Source organism: Mustela putorius, unplaced genomic scaffold (assembly GCF_011764305.1).
Source record: "Mustela putorius furo isolate JIRA1106 unplaced genomic scaffold, ASM1176430v1.1 tig00000179_pilon_pilon_pilon, whole genome shotgun sequence".
Lineage (NCBI taxonomy): Eukaryota > Metazoa > Chordata > Mammalia > Carnivora > Mustelidae > Mustela > Mustela putorius.
In genome coordinates this window covers 7,910,386-7,925,743 of record NW_025421305.1, presented here as the reverse complement: position 1 = coordinate 7,925,743, position 15,358 = coordinate 7,910,386, and the positions used below count along the sequence as shown (strand labels likewise).

The 15,358-nt window shown below is 42.1% G+C and overlaps 1 protein-coding gene across 1 annotated transcript in view; it reads left to right on the top strand.

Moving 5' to 3' along the window:
- Window positions 1-10,105: 10,105 nt before the first annotated feature.
- Window positions 10,106-15,358, top strand: part of SUGT1 (SGT1 homolog, MIS12 kinetochore complex assembly cochaperone) — a 39,775-nt gene continuing 34,522 nt past the window's right edge. Inside the window, exons 1-2 of the mRNA XM_004759295.3 lie at window positions 10,106-10,604; window positions 10,697-10,754. Coding sequence (XP_004759352.1) covers window positions 10,576-10,604; window positions 10,697-10,754 — 87 coding nt within the window. The 5' untranslated portion in view covers window positions 10,106-10,575. The remainder of the gene's footprint in view (window positions 10,605-10,696; window positions 10,755-15,358) is intronic.

Genomic DNA, 15,358 nt, shown 5'->3' with positions numbered 1-15,358 from the left:
TGTTTGTGTTTTCAAACAAATGTCTCTTGAGAACAAATATATAGAGAATGTTGCTAGCATTTACAGTGTTACTAAATGTTCGTATAACAAGCTCCATTGGTCAAATTATAATTGCAGAATTGTCATCCTCTCATTTTTCCTTGCCACTGTGCCAAACTGTGGTTTCCAGACAGCACACAATGGATCATCAAGCTCTGAAAATTAGAAAACCATAAAATTTTCCCAGCAATAATATTCAACACACTTTAAAAACCAAGTTTTTTCTTTAAACCAAGTTTTTTTTTTTTTTTAAAGACTTTATTTATTTATTTGACAGACAGCCATCTCAAGTAGGCAGAGAGGCAGGCAGAGAGAGAAGAGGAAACAGGCTCCCCACTGAGCAGAGAACCCCATGCGGGGCTTGATTATGACCTGAGCTGAAGGCAGAGGCTTTAACCCACTGAACCACCCAGGTGCCCTAAAAACCAAGTTTTCTAATTGGAAAAAAATTTTTTTTCTAATTGGAAATTTTATCAGCTAATTGTTAAACTTGGAAAACATGGAAACAGAAAAATAGATGAAAATTTAAATATTAATGCAGTATCCCTGTACACTTACTCATTTTCTGTCAGTTAATACTGTTCCAAAACATGATTTTAGTGGGAGCATTTCTATCTCTGAAGTCAGAGGGAAGCAGAGAAGAATTTGAATGAATAGGCCTTGCTAAATTTCCCCGTGTACTACCCTTCACTCATACCCTTTTTTCCTGTCAGTTTTCTTGACTTTCCACTCTATCAAACCTAGTATAAAAATGCTAGGCTTAAGCATTTCTTTGAGTCTTCATTTCCATTTGAAGTCTCCCGTGTCATGTAAAACATATTAAAATAAATATGCTTTCCTCCTTTAACCTGTCTTTGTCAGTTTGATTTTTAGGTTCAGCTAAGGACCCTAAGAATCATGGAAAAGTTCTTTCTCTTCCAGAACTCTCTCTAGCTATGCATCCCCTATTATAATTTCATTGTATTGAACTCCTAAACAGGAGGATAGTGTTCATTTGCTATCTGGCCTTGTACATCAAATCATTGATTCAAAATGTATTTACTCATGTGATGTTATGGTCACTGTCCTTAACCTAAAAACTTGACGCTTTCCTTGTTTTCCATTTATTCTTTAACCCTCTGTAGTATTGCATTCACCCTATTACCCTGAAATAACTGCTGTAAAGGTCACTAACTAGTAATTAATTGCCATATTGCCAAATTTCTATCCATACTTATTTTCCATGACCTTTCTAGTATTTAACCTTTTATAACTCCCCTTTTCTTTTTTAAGATTTTATTTATTTATTTGACAGAGACCACAAGTAGGCAGAGAGAGAGAGGAGGAAGTGGGCTCCCTGCTGAGCAGAGAACCTGATGCAGGGCTCGATCCAGGACCCCACTCGGGATCATGACCCGAGAGGCTTTAACCCACTGAGCCACCCAGGTGCCTCTGATAACTCCCTTTTAAATTCTCTCTTGCCTTCACTTTCATGCCCAGCTTGCTCCTGTTCTCCTCCTGCCTTTAATAATTTTTTAGTATTGCTTCAGAGGCTTTTGCAAAGGTTGGCGTTCCCCATGTTTTATCCAACGATCACTGTTCTTTTCATTGTCCTCACCTTGTTCCCCTCTAGTCTGTTCTCCCCAGTGCAACGGGAGTGCCAGTTCAATTACGTCAAACCCTTCAGTGTCGAGCCCTTCCTTACTGTCCTCAGAGTTGATGTCCTGCATGGTCTTACCCCTTCCTTGGGCCCACCAGCCTTATCTTCAGATTTTACTCTCCAAATCATAACTGTCAATAATGATTGAGATGATTTCGGTTGCATGAAACAAACAAAAGCCTAATTCAAAATTATTAAATAGTACAGAACAAAAAGTCTGGAGTCCAGTTTCCAGGTTAGTTAATTCAGGAACTGAGGGGTGATAGTGAGCAACCAGATTTCTTCCTTCTCTGCTTTCCCATCCTCAGGATTTTGGTTTTATTTCTAGGATGGCTTCTGCATAGTTGCAAGACAGCTACAGTAGTTTCTACTGCTTCTGTTTTTCGAAGAAGACCTTTCCCAGAACACACTGAGCAGCCATCTCTTTAGAGCTCATTGGCGAGATTGGTCATATACCCCTTCCAAAACCATCTGCTGGCCAAGGAAGTAGGATTGCCATAAATGACTTAGTTGTATGTTGAGGAGATGGAAAGCCAAACAAAATTAGGGTTCCATACCATGAAATAAGGGAGGAATGATACAGTCTACTGTCACCCATATACCTCCTCCTTCCTTCACATACTCTTTAAAAAGTGCTCATGCCTACATAAAACGTATCTTCCCAAAGAGAGATCACCTGAAGTCTCATCCAGTTACTTGATCCAGTTCTATGACTGGGACCTTTGGGATGATGCACAGTCCTCTTTTTCAGATCAGCTATGCTCCCGGGTTTCTTGTCCTCCCCAGTCATATCTACTATGAGCGCTCAGAAAAAGATTTCTTTTCCCCTAGGGTTTCTCAGCGTTAGAATACATTTCTTGATAATGGTGTGTTTGATGCACTGTCCCAGGGTCACCCTATTTCTGTCTGGAAGCATTGTGTCCTCAATGCCTTCCATCCTGCCTCTTCGACATGCCTGGCCAGTTTTGCATACCAGGGTCAGCTGGGGAGCCTTCCATTTCCAAATACCAAACTGTCTGTTAGTGTGAGTTCTTGGCCATTTGCAACAGAAATGGATTCTGGTTTTTAGAATAAAAGAAATGTCATCGGAAGAATATTGCATAGCTCAAAGAATATACGAGAGGACTAGAGAGTCGGGCTCAGTCTGAGTCACACAGCTAGGAAAAGTCTGCACAACTAGTCTACAGGGAAATTGTAGCCACCTCTGTCAAGCACTGAACACCAAGCTTTGTATTACTACCTCTACTGCCTTGGGAATTTGATCTTGAGGGGAGTGCTACTACCTCTAGAATTAACCAAGGTACTTCCTTGATTCACTGTTGTCAACTAGCTACCAATTTATGTGACTGGCAGAGCCTAGGTCAAGTGTCCAGCCAGGACCTGAACCCCAAGGCAGGCTGAGAAAGCAATTTCAGCTTTTTGACTAGTTTGGCATTTTTTCAGCTTCTATAGAGGAGCCTGCCTGAGTGGGAATTAAGACTCAAGGAATCCCCCAAACATAAGGGGGCTGAGATTACGAGCTGCCCAAAAGAATGACCTATGTCTTCCATGAGGGAAAATCCAGATTTTGTGGCACTTGAACTTTACACAATTTGGTGGCTGGGTGGGTGAAGGGGATATATTTAGGAAAAAACACAACCCCTTGCATTTGCTGTCACTCTGCTTTGCACAGCTTATCTCATTCTTTTTTTTTTTTTTTAATTGAGTAATATCTACACCCATTGTTGGGCTCCAACTCATGATCCCGAGATCAAGAGTCACATGCTCTTCCGACTGAGCCAGCTGGGTGCCCCCAGTTTATCTCATTCTGTTAGGCTAACTTCTACCTGTTCTTTGAACCTCGGCTTACACATTACTTCCTCTTGAGAGCTTTCTCTGAGCTTTTAGAAGCTTCCCACTGCTGTCATAGAGCCTTTTAATTTCTCCCATTTGGGCACAGAAAACACGATGATAATAATTGCTGGCTGATAGGTGTGATTCCAACACTGTGAGAGGCAAACTTGTAGTCATTCTGGTACCCTAGTTCCTAGTGTAATAACCTATGCACTGTACATACTATTTATTAAATACTGACTAAACTACATGTTCTCCTTGCCTGTTTTCACACTCGTTTTCTCATGTTGCTAACTACCATCTGTATGCTGATGACTCTCAAATCTTATCTAAGGAGACAAACTTGCCTCAAAAATAGCTTTATGGAGGGATGCCTGGGTGGCTCAGTTGGTTGGACGACTGCCTTCAGCTCAGGTCATGATCCCGGAGTCCCGGGATCAAGTCCCGCATCAGACTCCCAGCTCTATGGGGAGTCTGCTTCTCTCTCTGACCTTCTCCTCGTTCATGCTCTCTCTCACTGTCTCTCTCTCAAGTAAATAAATAAAATCTTTAAAAAGAATAGCTTTATGGAGCTGTAATTGACATACAATAAACTGCACATGTTTAAAGAGTATAAACTCACCATCACAATAATCGGATAGTGAACCTTCCCAGGTTTGGTGACCATTAGCCTAAAATTTACTTTGTGCCTCTTTGTAACTACTCCCTTCTTGCTATTGCTCCTTGCTCTTCTTGGCCCATTCCACCCCCAGTTGACCACTGATCTGCTTTCTGACACTATAAATTATATTGATTTGCATGTTCTAGGGTTTTATATAAATGGAATCATAGAGTATATACTATTTTTTCTTTGGCTGCTTTTACTTGGTGTAATTATTTTGAGATTTATCCATGTGTGGTATCAATTTATCATTCCTTTTTTTTTTTTCTTTAAGATTTATTTATTTTTAGAGAGAGAGCCTGGATTTGGGAGGGGCAGAGGGAGAGGGAGAGAAAATCTCAAGCAGACTCCAGGCTGAGTGTGGATCCTGACTTGGGGCTTAATCTCAGGACCCTGAAATGATGACCTGAGCTGAAACCAAGAGTCAGACACTCAACCAAATGCGCCACCCAGGGATCCCAGTGTATCATTCCTTTTATTACTTATATATCATTGCAGGGATATACTACAGTTTGTTTATCCACTCACCCCTGGATAGACATTTGAGTTGTTCCTATTTTCAGCTCTTACCATTAAAGCTGCTATGAATATGCCTGTACAAATCTTTACATGGACATGTATTTTCTTTTCTCTTCAGTAAATAGGAGTGGTCTGGCTGGGTCATAGGATGGTTATACCATTGTACATTCCTACCAGCAGAGTATGAGTTTTTCAGTTGCTCTACATCCTCTCTAACATTCTGGCCATTAAAAAAAAAAAAAAAAAAAAAGATTTTATTTATTTGAGAGAGAGAGCATCAGCAGGGTGTAGAGGAAGGGGGAAGAGAGAAGCAGATTCCCCACTGGGCAGGGAAGCCCAATGGACTCTGGGATCATGACCTGAGCCAAAGGCAGATGCTTAACCAACTGAGCCACCTGGGTGCCCCTAACATTTTAGCCATTTTAATGGGCTGTTGTGATATCTCGTTGTGGTTTAATTTACATGTCTTTTAAGGACACTGATTTTGAGCATATTTTGATGTGTTTGTGTGACATCCACATATCTTTTTGGATGAAATGATTGTTAAAAATTTTTGCCTGTTAAAAATCCTGTTGTTTTCTTATTACTGGGTTTTGAGAACTCTTTTTGTATTCTGGATGCAAGCTCTTTATCAGCTATATGATTCACAAGTATTTTTAAAGTGCAGAAACCTTTTAATATTGATGAAGTCTAATTTATTAATTTCCTCTTAAGGAACATGCTTTTGGTGTCACATCTAAGAAATCTTTAGCTAAATCAAAGTCACTAAGATTTTCTTCCATCTAGAAGTTTTAAAGTTCTTTTTTTTTTTTGAAAGATTTTATTTATTTGTTTGACAGAGAGAGATCACAAGTAGGCAGAGAGGCAAGCAAAGTGAGAGGGGGGAGGCAGGCTCGCCGCTGAGCAGAGAACCCGATGTGGGGCTCAATCCCAGGACCCTGGGATCATGACCCGAGCCGAAGGTAGAAGCTTTAATCCACTGAGCCACCCAAGTGCCCCTTTTTTTTCTTTTCTTTTCTTTTTTTTTAAGATTTATTTTGGAGAGAGAGAGAGCACATGTGAGTGGGGGTCAGGGGGGAGGAATAGAATCACAAGGAGACACCCCAAGTGCAGAGCCTGGTGCAGGGCTTGATCTCACAACCCCAAGATCATGACCCAAGCAGAAACCAAGAGTAGGAAGCTCAACTGATTGAGCCACCCAAGTGTCCCTAGAAATTTTAAAGTTCTAAGTTTTACATTTAGGTCCATGATCCATTTTGAATTAATTTTTTAAAGATTTATTTATTAGAGAGAGAGAGCAGATGCATGCATAATCACGAGTGGAGGGGGAGAGGGAGCAGCAGACTCCCCACTGCACAAGGAGGCTGACACGGGACTCAATCACAGGACCCCAGGATTATGACCTAAAATCAGGGCAGACACTTAATGAACTGAGCCACCCAGGCACCCCAAGACTATCCTTTCCACTATCTACTCTGAATTACCTTTCAACCTTTGTTGAAAATAAGTTGTCTATGCATATACAGGTGTATTTGTGGACTCTGTTCCATCAACTTGTCTATCTTTGTGCTAATACACCAGGTTGATGTGTTGAAATAAGGTAGTGTCAGTTCTCCAACTTTGTTATTTTTTAAAGTTTATTTGACTACTCTAACTTTGTATCTCCATTTGAATTTGCAGACTCAGTCAGAAGTTGCAGACTCAACTTCTAAAACCGAAAAAGCATATGGGGTTCTGACTGGGATTATGTTGACTCTATAGATCAACTATGGAAGAACCCACATTTTAACAAGATTGAGTCTCCATAGATGCCTCTCCATTTGTCTTAAGTGTTCTTTAATTTCTGTCAGCTGTGTTCCATAATTCTCAATGTATACTTTTTGCACATCCTTTGTCAGATTTATTTTTTAGTATTTAATATTATTGATGTTACTGTAAATGTCATAAATTTCCAATTCTGTTTGTTGCTGATTTTGTTTTAAATCACTCCATCCTACTTATTAAGGCACGAAAGGCACAAATCTGAATACATTGATGTAACTGCCACCTAAATCAGATGTGTAACATTTCCTACATCCAAGAAGTTTCCATCACAGCTCTTCCCAGCTAGATCACCTTCTGGTATCCCTCAAAATAATTTTTATCTTCATATAACTGGAATCGATCAGGATGTACTCTGTCTGGCTTCTTTAACTCAACATTATATGTGTGAGGCTCATACATATTATTGTGTGTATTGGGAGTTCATTCTTAATTAGTGCTCTATAATATTTTTCTCCTATCAAATGGCATTTATTTCCAGTTTTTCCTACTATAATACTGTGATTGGTATTTTTAAAAAAGATTTTATTTATTTATTTGACAGAGATCACAAGTAGGCAGAGAGGCTGGAAGGGGGGGGGGGTGGGAAATGCAGACTCCCTGCTGAGCAGAGAGCCTGATGCAGGGCTCCATCCCAGGATCCTGAGATCTTGACCTGGGCCGAAGGCAGAGGCCGAACACAATGAGCCACCCAGGAGCCCCTGTGGTCAATATTCTTGTACACAATCATAAGTACTCTTTTCTCTTGGGGATATGCCCAGTGATAGAATTACCAGGTAATAAGGTATATGTAGGACTAGTTTTAGTAGATAGGGTCAAAAAATTTTCTAGCGATTCCTGGCTGGCTCGGTCAGTGAAGCATGCCACTCCTGATCTTTGGGTTGTAAGTTCAAGCCCCACATTGGCTGTAGAGACTATTTAAAAATTAAACAAAAACAAAAACAAAAACCCTTAGAAAGTCTTATAAAGTAATTATAACCATTTATACTCCCACTAGCAATATACACAAGTTATAGGTGTTCCACTTTACCAAGGCTTGGTATTGGAATTCCTTTGTTTAAAACAATTCTGGTTAGTGTTTAAGACTGAAGCATGATTTTAATGTCCCTAATATAGCTATTGATGTAGAACTTCTTTTCATATGCATACTGTCCATTTAAATAACATTTGAAAATCAAAGTAATTCACTTGACATATTAAAGGAAAATAGATACAAACATTTCCATAAAGGCAGAAAAAGCATTTGTTATTGAATCCTCTCCCCTCTGATGTTATAGCTAAGAAGCCCATTATTACTATTCTAGTCAACACTAAATGAGACATACCAGCAAGTGAAAGACCAAGAAAAAGAAATAAAGGGTATAATCATTGCACAGGATCCTAAACCATCTTCATTAACAGATGACAAAATTATAGTCATAGAAATTCTAAAAGAAACTACAAGGTATTAGAAATAATAAGACAACTTGGTAAGAAGGCTGAATATGAGGCTAATATGTAGAAATCAATATTGTTTCTATATACCCGCAACAAAGTAGAATACAAGACTTTCCAAGTGTCATTTAAAATTGTATTAAAAAGCCAAATTCCCAAGTATAAATTTAATGAAAGATATGTGAAACCTCTACACTACAATTTACAAAACACGCTGGGTGAAATTAAAGACTACTAAATACATGGAAGGTGTATGATACTTTTTTTTTTTAAAATGATTATTTGTTTGACAGACAGAAATCACAAGTAGGCAGAGAGGCAGGCAAAGGAGTGGGGATGAAGCAAGCTCCCCAACAAACAGAGAGCACGATGCAGCCCGATCTCAGGACCCCAGAACCACCACCTGAGCCAAAGGCAGAGGCCCCAACCCTCTGAGCCACCCAGGCGCCCCTGTATGAATGATACTTATGGGTTGCAAAACTCAGTATTAAGATGTCAGTTTTCCCCAAACAGATCCATAGAGCCGATGAAAGTCCAATTAAAATTCCAGCAGGGTTTTTTTTTTTAAGTTGACAAGCTTATTCTAAAAGTTATAAATAAATGGAAATAAACTTTATAAGATCTCTCAAATAATGGAAATTACAAAGGACTTGGAATAGCCAAGTCAACCTTGAACAGTTCTAGGACTTCCAGACTTAGTATAAAGCTACATTAATTACGACAGTCTGGTAGTGGTACAAGGTTAGACAAACAGACCAATGGAATGAGAACCTGGAAACAGGCCCACATATAAAGGGATCAGCCACTATGCAACAAAAGTGCCAGAGAATTTAATGGGGGGCAGTGACAAATGACAGTCTTGTCAATAAAGAGGGCTGGGTCAACTGAATACCCCCATGGGGGGAAATGAACCTTGACCCCCGTCTCCTACCTTTCACAAAAAAATGAGATGAATCACAGACCTAGATGTCAAAGTTAAATAAAGCATCTGGAAGAATGCACACTGTATCTTCACGACCTTGGAGTAGGCGAAGCCTGAGTAATAGGGCACAAAAGATCAGCAAACCCAGCGAGTTTTACCTCACCATTTGTTTTCACCTTTCTGTCCACCCCTACAATCACTGACCTACTTAAAAGAGTCACTTTGGCTTGTAACACTTCCCCAACAGTGTCCCAACAACTGTTCTTTTCCCTTTAATCATTGTTCCATAGCACAGACACCACAATACACTTCTAAAAATGCGAATTTGACTGTAGTTGCCTTTTTAAAACTAGAAATTCCGTAGTGGGCTAGCACCGGGACGCACATTACATCCAAGCTTCTCCGAAGACCACAGGCTCGCCCCTTCTGACCTGGCATTTCACCTGCCCCTCCAGGGAGCGTCCAACTTCAATTGTGGCTCCACCAGTTTCAGACCTCATATTACTGTTTGTCTCATACACGTCCTAGTCTGTCCTAATTGTCTTTTCCATTTCCTTCATCCACTAATTCTAATTTGGCTTTTGAGGCGGAGGCTCAGGTGTCGCACCTTTGAGGAATCCGTCCTTACACGTAAGAGAGGGTCATTCCCCTTCTTTCCCTTTAGCATCCAAAACAATTAGCTTACATTTCTGGAGAGCATATTAACATCTCTGAACCCCAGTTAGTGTAGAATTTGGAAGTAGTGGACACTCGAGTGCACTTACTTGCTCATCTCTACTGACTGAGAACTCACTCCCACTCCCTCCTCCACCATGGAACTTGCTGGAAGCTTCTATCTGATTTTCCTATGTCAAAGGGCGGTAAGGGAGACTAAGACTAGGTTGGAGAAAGCAGAACAGTACGGACACAACCTCAGGCCACCTTCCTCCCTTCGGGGCCTTCGAATGTAACAGGTTTTCTTTTCAATCGGAGACGCCAACTATGAAAAAAGCCCTGCGCTGCCGAGTCTCTGGGTAATGGCAGGGTTCAACGGCACCGGAACCAAAGGGCTCCCTTCCGTGTAGCATCTGCGAAGGCAGAACGATTTCCGTCGCGTCCTCGTCGGTTAGGATTCCCAGCGCACAGATCACGGGATCTAGGCGCCAGCCGGAACTATGCTCCCGGAAGAGGATCCGGCGAATGACGTTACGGATCCCGAAAGGCTGGGCAGCCCCCGGTAGCCATGATGAGAACGGTGGCGAACGGTGGCGAAAATGGAGCCCGACATGCCTTGTTGTTAATAGACGTCCAAACTCTCCCAAACGCCCCCACGTTCCTGTGGAATAACAGTATGCTACAAAAGGGCTTTGAAGCTACTACCGCTGACGGCTCTTTTGGAGTGCGCAGGCGTACTGGAAGACAGGGTCAGCGTGAATAGCCGACGCCTCCGTAACCATGGCTGCGAAGGGCGGGGACTGAGCGCGCCGGTCACGGGACCGGGGCGGGGCCGGGCCGGGCCGGGAAACTCAGTCCTCCACGGTCCCAGCCGGCCCCGCGCACGCTTTTCGTCTCCCCTCCCCCGCCCCGCGACACGCTGCGTGGCTGCTCGTTGGCTACTTAGGACGGAAGCTCTCTTGGTGCTGCTCCAGAAGTTTCCCCCTTGGGCGGCGGCGGCGTAGCTCGTAACCTCGGTGGTAGCCGTTCTAACAGAAACAGCGATTCTTAGGGATGGCCGCAGGACCTGCAACAGCCCAGAAGTGCGTGTTTTCCTTCTCCGTGCTATTTACTTCTATCTGCCCCCGCCCCCATCACTTGGTTAGTGAGCCTGTCGTTGTTTTTCCCCCGGCAGGTTTTCCCGGAGCTTCTCAGATGCTCTGATCGAGGAGGACCCCCAGGCGGCGTTAGAGGTGAGAGAACCAGTCTCCGCTTCCTCCACTCCTCTCGGAGGGACGCGGCCACGACGGGTTCCCGCGGACTCCGCCTCTTCCCAGCACTGCCTGCCTGGGACCGGGGTTGCTCTCTTTATAATGGATCGGCCCCTGAGACTGACAGCCTCCGTCTCTCCTCGGTTCCATAGTGGCCCAGTTCCCCAGACCCCTTGTTCTTGCCCCCCTCCCACTCCTAGACCGTTACCGCATCCTCTTAGCTCCTTGGGATTACCTTCTCTATTTCTGGGGGGGGGGGGCGTAGTTGACATTCATCGTTGGCCTGGAAAGAATTTTTTTTTTAATTGTATGTGTGATTAGAAGAAAAACTGAAATCTAGGCTTGATGGTATGTGTTAATTCGGTTTTTCATTTGATGATCATCCTTGCCGTTCTTACACGCCAGAGGTTGTGCTAAGTGCAGACTACTAGGAACAGAAGCCTTTTCCCGTATGTCTCTGAATATTTCCAGATGTCCCGTTACGGTTCGTTATTCACTCGTTTATTTCTCGAAACTACTTTGAGTTGCTTTTATGCAAGACACTGAATCCTGTGGATGAAAGTCTTGTTTATGTATTTGACTCACAAGGCACTTCGTGTGAAGTGAATGACTGTACAGCCAAAAAGAAAAGTCAAAAGAGCAAGAGTTAAGTAATTTAGAATAATAAAGAGAGCCCAAGCTAAGGATCCATGATGCAGTTGATTGCAAAATTTAGGCAGGGTTTTTTTTTTTTTTTTGCTTTGAGGCAGGAGGGAAAAAGGAAACCAAACCTTGTTGGGGTGTTATAATTCAGTATAGGTAAGGTTAGCAGTTTGAGGCAAGAGAAGTTTTTTGCAAGCTAGGACCTTAAAAGAAATTTGCCACGTGGGTAGTAGAGTCCATCTGAAGGGGTGATAACTTGAACAGAGACCAGAGGGAGTGAGCTCTGGGAAGGAGCATTCCAGGAAGGAAAAGAGCCATTGCAAAGATCCTGAGGTAGGTCACAAGTAGGCAGGGAGAGAGGCAGAGAGAGAGGAGGAAGCAGGCTCTCCGAGGAGCAGAGAGCCCGATGTGGGGCTTGATCCCAGGATCCACCCTGGGATCATGACCTGAGCGGAAGGCAGAGGCAGGTTTTACTAGGGGCGCTATTAGGCGCCCCTAGTAGCTTGATTGTTAAAGTGTGGTTTGGAACCAACAGCACCAGCACCACCTGGGAATTTATTAGAAATGCATATTGTTGGGGCGCCTGGGTGGCTCAGTTGTTAAGCATCTGCCTTTGGCTCAGGTCCTGGTCCCAGAGTCCTGGGATGGAGACCCCTATTGGGTTCCCTGCTCTGTGAGCCTGCTTCTCCCTCTCCCTCTGCCTGCTGTTCCGCCTGCTGTTCCCCCTGCTGGTGCTCAAGCTCTTTCTGTCTCTCTCAAATAAATAAATAAAAACTTGAAAAGAAATGCAAATTGTTGGGCTGCATCTGAGATTATTGGAAGTCCTTACAGCTTATGTGGTGTAGTACTTACCCTTTCATTTTACAGAAGAAAACTGAAACCCAAAGAAATCCAAATGATCTGTCATAGAGATGTGTATAGCCAGTTAGAAGTAGAAGGAGACCCTTAGGATACAAGTTTCCAGACTCTTACTCTGGTGCAGTAGAGAAGTAATTCTCAAATGAGACCAGCTGCAGCAGCATCACGTGAGAACTTGTTAGAAATGCAAATTCTCAGGACCCACCACCTACTTGAATTAGAAACTGGGAGTGGAGATAATGATCATGGTAAGAATCAGCTGTGTTAAGAGAAAGTGTACTTGTTATTTTTAATTATTTATTTGAGAGAAACAGACTGGAGAGGAGGGGCAGACAGAGAGGGAGAGGGAGAATCTTAAGCAGGGTCCATGCTCAGCGCAGATCCCAATGTGGAGCTAGGTTCCACCACCCTCAAGATTATGACCTGAGCCAAAATCAAGAGGCAGATACTTAATTGACTGGGCCACCCAGACACCCCGAGAAAGTGTTCTTTTTAAAGCTTGAGGTGACTTCACAGTTGACCCTTGAACAACCTGGTTTGAACTGTATTGGCCCACTTACATATGGATGTTTTCTAATATGTGCAGTACTATAAATGTGTTTTCCTTATTAATTTTCTTCACTAGCTTTATTGTAAGAATATAATATATAATATAGCATACAAAATATTTGTTGACTGTTTAATCATTGATAAGGCTTCTGGTCAATAGAAAGCTGTTAAATTTTTGGGGAGTCAAGTTATACTTGGATTGGATTTTTGACTGGGAGGGACAGTACCCCTAATATATCCCATTGTTGAAGAGTCAGCTAATCATTTTGCAATTCAGGACACTTGATACATCAGTTAAAATGTTACATTTTTATATAAGATCATCCAATTAGGATGAATGTTAGGGGAGAAATTTGTATCAAGCTGATTGACATTTTTCATTAAACATTTAATAGTATATATTAGTGGTGAATTTTGCACTGGGAGCCAGGGATCTAAAGATGAAAAGACTGTATCGAGGAAGTTTGCAGTCTAGTAGATAAATAGACAAGTCAACAGATTATTAAAATATAAGCTAAATATTTTAATGGAGTAGTGTATGAAGTACACTAAGAACATAGCAGAGTAGAGGCTAATTGGGATAATCAGAACAACTTCACAGATGTCTCAATTCACTAGGAAGAGAGGAGTGAATTATGAGAATCTTTTGAGGCCCAGTATGAATAGTGGTTAAGAGCATAGGCTCTTGGAGCAGCTAGCTGGCTCATGCGGTGGAACATGAGACTCTTGATCTTGGGGTTGTGAGTTTGAGCCCCACATTGTGGGTGGAGTTTACTTTAAAACAACAGCATCAAAAACCCCTCAGCTCTGGAATCAGTGCTTGAAGGGTCCAAATCCTGGTTTCATAATAATTCTGTAGCCTCAGGAAAATTCCTTATGTCACTTTGGATCAGATTTCCTTTCTGTGAAGTGGGACTAACAGGACCTATTTGAAAGGACTACAATGAAGATGAGTAATGTAAGGTACAAGATGAGGTCCTTGAGGTAGGCATCTTGTAGCTTCTTTGCTCTCTAGGTTCTAGCCAGACTTTTTAAAAAAGATTTTATTTATTTGAGAGAGAGCATACAGGCATGAGCAGGGTGAGCGGCAGAGGGAGAAGCAGATTACCTGCTGAGCAGGGAGCCCAATCTGGGACTTGATCCCAGGATCATGATCTGAGCCAAGGGCACTTGAGCCACCCAGGCACCCCAGTGCTGTCTTTTTTTTGTGTCACTTGAATGTATTAAGATAAGTCTTTGTAGAGGGCCTATGGACTTGGAACTCCTTTTGCTTAAAATGTACTCTTTTTTTTTTTTTTTTTTTTTTAAAGATCTTATTTATTTGACAGAGACACAGTGAGAGGGGGAACACAGGTAGGGGAAGTGGGGGAGGAAGATGCAGACGTCCCACCGAGCAGGGAGCCCGATGTGGGGCTTGATCCTGGGACCTGGGATCCTGAACTGAGCTGAAGGCAGACGCTTAACAACTGAGCCACCCAGGCGCCCCTAAAATGTATTGTCTTGTACTGTCTCATTTTCCTTGGAGATGCTCATCACTTGTGATTTCAGCTGACAAGACACCTCAGAGAAACTTTTTTTCTTGGACCACCCTACCTAAATTGAGCCCCCTTGTAAGCTCCAAGGTGGCAGGGGTTTTGTGTGTCTTTTTTTTTTTTTTTTTTCTTTACTACATTCTCCATGTAGTACCTATGATGTGGTAGGTAGGCACTCAGATGTGTTATGTGAAATGACTTCTACCATAATTCTTGTAACAACTGAGGTGGGTATTTGCATTTTACTCATAAGGAAGCAGAGACCAAAGAGAGTCACTTGCTCAGCGTTAGTCGAGAAGTGACAAGTCTCTGGGTTCAAGGCATCAAGGGTCTTCCTCTGGAGGAGGGTATAGGTCTAAGGATGTATAATATAATTAAAGGTTTGGTAGCTGACTTTGAAATAGCTGACCATTGATAGCTTTGTTCAGAGCATTGAGAATGTAGCTGGTTAGCATAAATGTTACCTGTTTTGCATGGCTGTGTGGTTTTTCTTTAGCCGTGCTAGGTGGTTTAAGAAGGGAGAAGGCCTGGTACTCTTGTTTGTCATCTGTGATTGGGGGATTAGCTGTGGCTAGAAGAAAAATGGGAAGTGAAATCAAATTGAGATACTCAGAGCTAGCTACATGCCTTCAGCAGTTAGGTCAGTCTGAACAGTCTGCTTTTGCTTTTAACCATAACAAGTTAACTTGTTGACTAGCAGTTTTAAAAAGCCTCAAACTTTAAAGATTCAGAAGTTCACTTATCTAAGATCTAAGTTTTAAACAATTTTAATGCCTTAAAAAGGAGTTTTTCCCCCGTTTTGGATTGTCAAGGTACTTCTTTCACCATTATCTTGGTAAAGATTTCAATGTAATTATATTTCATAGTTCACTGAGTTTCTTTATTTTTGAGAACTGTAAGTTGCTTGACAACAACTTACTTTATGTAAGTTTATCTTTAGACATGTTTACATTATGTTTCCCATTGGTCTGCATTAAATAATGGCCTTTTGCCGCTGTTATTCAA